The sequence below is a fragment of the Cricetulus griseus genome, chromosome 4 (genome assembly GCF_003668045.3).
Source record: "Cricetulus griseus strain 17A/GY chromosome 4, alternate assembly CriGri-PICRH-1.0, whole genome shotgun sequence".
NCBI classification, from domain to species: domain Eukaryota; kingdom Metazoa; phylum Chordata; class Mammalia; order Rodentia; family Cricetidae; genus Cricetulus; species Cricetulus griseus.
The window spans coordinates 177498577-177504786 of NC_048597.1; the positions used below are offsets into that span (position 1 = coordinate 177498577).

Consider the following 6210-nt stretch of genomic DNA (forward strand, 5'->3'; position numbering starts at 1 on the left):
AACAGGGATGAAGGTACTAAACATCATTCATCATGGCTGAGGGTAGCTTAATCATACAGAACTTGCCTAGCACACATGAGGTTTTGGGTTCAATTCCAGCACTACTCCAGAAACACAAACAAACGAAAAGCATTCATTAATTTATTAAGAGTGTTTACTCTGAGCCATGTACTATGCTAGGTACTAAGCATATAAATTTGATAAGGACAAAGAACCTGATTGTTTCTCAGTATTTTACGAAATTTGCGTGGCTAGAGGAATAGCTCAGCAGTTAAGAGTACTTGCTACTCTTGCAGAAAACATAAGTTCAGTCTCCAGCACCTATATGGCAGCTCACAACCACCCATAACTCCAATTCCAGAAGATCCAACATCTTCTTCTAAGCTCTGTGGGCATCAGGAATAAACACAGCGCACATACCTTCGAAGGCAAAGCACTCACACACGTAAAATAAATCTATCTTTAAAAAAAGAAGGAATTGGGGCTGGAGAGATGGCTCAGAGGTTAAGAGCACTGATTGTTCTTCCAAAGATCCTGAGTTCAATTCCCAGCAACCACATGGTGGCTCACAACCATCCGTTATGAGATCTGGTTCCCTCGTCTGGTGTGCAGATATACATGGAAACAGAATGTTGTATACATAATAAATAAAATCTTTAAAAAAAAAAAAAAGAAGGAATTATCCCAGCATGGGATAGCACATGCACTAGAAACAGGGGTGTTAAAACTGCAGCCTATGGGATGATGCACTCCAGGACAGCTATGAATGTAGCTCAACATAAAAGTCCCCCCCCCACCTTTCGGGGACTATCTATCTATTCTAACTATCACATGATTCTAAAGCATAAACTTTGTATATGACACTAGAAGGTTAAATATGGGATGATGAGACAGCTTAGCAAGTAGAGGTGCTTGTCACCAAGCCTAATGACCTGAGTTTGGTGGACCTAGGTGGTAGAAAAAGAGAGTCAACTCCCACAAGTTGTCCTCTGACCTCACAAGTGTCCACAAATGTGTATACACATGCATAAATAAATGTCATTTTAATTTAATTTGTTTCTGTTTTTGTTTTTGAGACAGGGTATCTCTGTGGTTTTGGAAGCTGTTCTGGAACTAGCTCTTGTATACTAGGCTGGTCTCATACCAGGCTGGTCTCAAACTCACAGAGATCCACCTGCCTCTGCCTCCGAGTGCTGGGACTAAAGGTGTGCGCCACCACCGCCCAGCCATTTTAATATTCTTAACAGGTTGAATATACTTATTAGATTCTTCCAGTGTGATAGTAGTTCAGTTATAATCTAAAAAAAAAAAAAACAAAAACAAAATAAAATAAAACATGTGCATTCATACTTCATTGAGAATATTTTCTAATCAACAGATTTAATTTTGTTAGGCTGGTTTCATTGTTGTGCTGTGGATGGAACGTGGGGCCTTGCACATATCAGATAAGCTCTTTATCACTGAGCTACATTGCAGTTATCAGAGTTAACCAAAAGTAAAAATTAAAGGAGTTGGAGAGACGCATCACTTAAAGATCTTCCAAAGCACCTGGGTTCCCAGCATCTGAAACTGGTGACCCAGGTGACCTGATGCCCTCTTGTGGTCTATGAGAGGACTACACACATGGTACATAGACATATGCAGGCAAACACCATTCACATAAAAAATAAAAATAAGCCTTTTTTCTCTTTAGCCGGCTGAAGGCAGCTCTACTGGAGTCACCCACAAAAGTTCAGTCAGGGCTCTCGCTCCTGCCGCATCTGCTCTAACCGCCACAGTCTGATCCGGAAATATGGGCTGAACATGGTCAGTGTTTCCGTCAGTACGAGAAGGACACAGGCTTCATTAAGTTGGACTAAGCAACCCTGAATGGATTATTCAAGACTGTCTACCCAGCGAAACAGATCATGCTAGTCTTTGTACATAAAGAATTTAAAAAAAAATGGAGACCTTCAAAAAATAATATAAAAATAAAAGTTTAAAACATTAAGAAATTTAAAGAGACAATGCCTAATGTAGTGGTCTATACCTTTAACCCCAGCACTTGGGAGGCAGAGGCACATGGATCTCTGTGAGTTTATGGCCAGCCTGGTCTACACAGTGAGTTCCAGGGCAGCCAGGGCTACACAGAGAATCCTTGTCTCAAAAAAACACAAACAAAAATTACACTAAAAAAGCTAGAAAGTTACGCTGTAAAGTGTTGGAACAAGCCTTTAATCCCAGAACTCAAGAGGCAGTGGCAGGTGGATCTCAGTGATGTTGAGGCCAGCCTGGTTTACAGAACAAGCTCCAGGACAGCCAGGGCTACATGGAGAAACCCTGTCATGAAAAAACAACAAAAATTCGTTTAATATATAGGACACATATCAAATTATTTGCGTTCTTACAACATTCCATCTGTGTTATTCTCAATTAAATGTCAAACAGAGCACAGAAACTGCTTTCATCCTGACATAATAGCGTGTTGCCAACTAGTAAACACATAATAATTACTTCAAAGAATACTATAGAGTGCTTAGCTTGAGTGTTTCTGATCAGCATGCTTCTTGTCTAACTTATGATATCTTTAAAATGTAAGCAAGTGTTAAACCATACTTACAGTGTCAACTTTAAAACAGCCAGGCTATCTTAACTCTTGTTTAAAAAAACAAATCTATTTTCTCCCAAACTCAGAAAACTGACTGTATTTCTTATAATTTTGGAATAGCAATTTTGTTTTCAGCAACAAAGAGTCAAATTAAGGAAAAGTCTTAGTTTTTGTTTTTTGGGTTTTTGTTTTGTTTTGTTTTGTTTTCCGAGACAGAGTCTCTCTGTGTAGCTTTGGAGCCTATCCTGGCACTAGCTCTGGAGACTACGCTGGCCTCACAGATCTCTGGAACTCACAGAGATCAGCCTGCCTCTGCCTCCTGAATGCTGGGATTAAAAGTGTGTGCCACCAACGCCCGGCTTTCTTTTGTTTTTTAATCCAGTTTTTATAATCTTCCCCTCAACATGAACATGAATACTTTGAAGCCCGACTTGTGCTAATTTAGTTTCTAAGGTGAGAGGCATCTTTCCCAAGTCTCAAATCATAATCCATATCCTTTATTGAATAGTTAATCCACTACTGAAAAGTTTATTCTGTGCTCCCAGAAGATCCTCAACTTCTTCACATCGCAGAACTCGTCAACACAGTAAACCCAATTTGTCTATGTCATCCTGGTTGCCCTAGAGACTAATATATAGCAACAGTGCAACAAATTAAGTTAGTTATTTCCAGCAAACATTAAATAATCGTCATCTGTTTTGTAAGAATTTTAAAACACTAAGAGCAAGCTCTAGTAATAATTCATTTTCTAAGTAAGGAGGGGCTTACAAAAGGGGTAAATTAATTTGCTGAAGCTTCCAAAACTAATTATGTGGCAAGAGAAAACCGAAGCTGTGACTCTGCATCGGGAACTATCTATACTGTCCCATGTCATCCCCGTGTAAATTCTGGGTCCTGCTTGATACAAACTACAACGTTCAGAATAAGCAATTTCTAGAAAGCCAGTATCGACTTGTTCACTCTCCACAATCTGTAAGCAAACCTGTTCTCGGGACAGTCTTGCAGGTCTAATCATTACAATGTTACACTTTCCTAAGAAAGTGAGTGGAGTCTGACATACCTATCTAGGGGATAAACTGAAAAAGTGGAGGCCAAAATTTAAACACGAAAGTTCCTCTGCAGCCCCTTTTATCATATTTCTTATCAACTTTTTAGTCCTCCCGGCTTTCCTGTTCGCCCTACCAGGTCGTATCTCAGAGCTGCCTCCCGCCCCGGCCCTGGAACCCATCTTACTGTATGATTTCCTCGCTGACATCCAGGGAGAAAGTTTTCCGCAACTGCTGTGTGCACCAGTGTACTAGCCGCTCCCGGGCCGACGCCCCAGCCACCGCCATCTTTCCCAACCGGAACCAGCTGGGCTGCAAAAGCTGTTCGTCCTGCGCCGGACTAGTTCCCTTCGCTACGGCGACCTCGTAGACTAGGGTTCCGCAAGCTTGCACCGCCCCGCTAGGTCGCACCCCCTTTGAGTTTGGTCCCGCCCACTTGGGCCGCCTCAGGCTTCTCTCAGCTTCCGGGTCTGTGTACACGTGTGTGGGGGCTCCGTGTTTGAGTGTATCTTCGACGTAGAGGTGTAACTCCAGAAAGGACTTTGACAATTGTGCTAAGACAATATACGCACCTGCAGAAGAGCTGTAGTAAGAATAAAACAAAGTAGGACCCCGAAGTCTGGGTACAGCTTTTAAATTTAGTCTGGTTCCAATGGTAGAACATTTAAAGACATCTCTAGTCAGGAGAATAACAAACCTAAATCCTACTTGTGGTGCGAAGTGAACTCAAAGTCAGTCTTTGTAACTTAGCGAGGGCCTGTCTCAAAATAAAAAAGAGGTTGGAGGGAGACTGGGCATGAAGCTCACTGACAATCAAAGTAAAACACAAACTCCAGCCCTTGCGAGCTGTTTGTAAGCACTGGAGTAGTTTTTGCTCTGATGATGGTGGTGCTTAATTTCAGTGCCATCTGTAACTGAGACTAGAATCACATTGTTATACCACACGAAGGCTAACAACCACCTGCAAATCCAGTTCCAGTGACTCCTACTCTCTGTTCTGGCCTCCACAGACACCAGGCTTGCATGCAGTGCACATACATACATGCAGGCACTCACACATACACGTTAAAAAAAAAAAAAAACACAAAAATAAATTACATTAACTGGGTATGGTGGCACATGCTCTTAATCTTAGCACTGCAGGAGGCAGAGGTAGGTGAACCTTTGTGAGTTCAAGGCCAGGCCATCCAGGATTACTAGTGAGACCCTGTCTTAAAAAGTTATCATATTGGGGCTCAGCGATTAAGAGCATGCACTGGCTGCTCTTTCAGAGGTCCTAAGTTCATTTCCCAGAACCCATACAACTTTCTATGCCACAGAATCTATGGGATCTGATGCTTTCTTCTGATCTGAAGGTGTACATGCAAATAAAAAGTCAATATATATAAAATAAATAAATTTTCCAAAAAAATCTTTTTTTGTGTGTTTCTCCCTGTGTATATATGTAGGTGGGCTACCACAAATGCACAATGCACATGTGACAGTCAGAGGACAACATGTGGGAGTGAGTTCTAACCTTCTGCCCTACAGGTCCTTAGCTGTTACCTTCTAAACTATTTTGCTGGCCCACCACCAGCTTTTTTTGTTTGTTTTTGTTTTTGTTTTTTTGGTTTTTGAGACAGGGTTTCTCTGTGTAGCTTTGGAGCCTATCCTGGCACTCGCTCTGGAGACCAGGCTGGCCTCGAACTCACAGAGACCTGCCTGCCTCTGCCTCCCCAAGTGCTGGGATTAAAGGCGTGTGCCACCAATGCCCGGCCCACCACCAGCTTTTTCAAAAAAGGAAAATGCAGCCAGTGTTCATTAATGATGAGAATAAGTTCTATCTTTTCATGAAAATCTAATGTATTCATTATTAATTTTAGTGTATTCAAATAATCTGCCTTTTTCTATATTTATCCATTCCCACAGCTTAGTAGCTCAGTACTTAACATATGCAAGGCCATGAGTCACATCTCCAGCAGGAAGGTATAACTTTAGACAGAAATCCCATTAATATATATTCCCAGCCCCCTAAGTAGCCATTTTAATTAAACATTTGGTGTCATCCTTTTTTGTGTTTTTCTCTAACATGCATCCCTCATCAACATTGTTGGTGTTAAAAGACAAACACAAAACAACCACAACTACAATAATATGTAGATTGCCTTTATGTACATTTGACATTTTCTCTAGCTATTTGCTTGAAATGCAAGAGAAAACAATCTCTCCTCTCTCGGTCCTTTCTCTACAGGACTCTGGAATGTGAGTTCAACTAAGCAATTTAGACCTGAGTGGAAGGCCTTTAACTGAAAAGAAAACAATGCAACTTAAGAACCAATGTGCATTTTCATGAGGCTCAATGACAATAAAGGAATGCTTGTTGATTGCTTTGTTTATTTTTCTGGTGAGAATTTGGCTGTAATCTAACACTCCAGGGTTAAGATAAGCCACTATGCTAATATTATGATGTTATTCAATGACTGCCTAAACCCTTTCATCATTTTCATTTTTTAGTGATTTATTTTTATTTTATGTGCATTAGCATTTTGCCCTCTTGTATGTCTCTTTCTCCCCGCTCCCCTTCCCCTTCCTTTTCTT

General features: G+C 41.0%; 1 protein-coding gene and 1 pseudogene across 3 annotated transcripts in view; one reads left to right on the forward strand and one right to left on the reverse strand.

Moving 5' to 3' along the window:
• Positions 1 to 4186, reverse strand: part of Trip4 (thyroid hormone receptor interactor 4) — a 57910-nt gene extending 53724 nt beyond the window's left edge. Inside the window, exon 1 of one of the 3 annotated variants that reach the window (XM_027411310.2) lies at positions 3821 to 4186. In XM_027411310.2, coding sequence (XP_027267111.1) covers positions 3821 to 3921 — 101 coding nt within the window. In that variant the 5' untranslated portion in view covers positions 3922 to 4186. The remainder of the gene's footprint in view (positions 1 to 3820) is intronic. The other 2 variants (XM_027411309.2, XM_035443778.1) reach the window with 2 other exon arrangements.
• Positions 8 to 1931, forward strand: LOC103159393 (annotated as a pseudogene).
• Positions 4187 to 6210: the final 2024 nt, after the last annotated feature.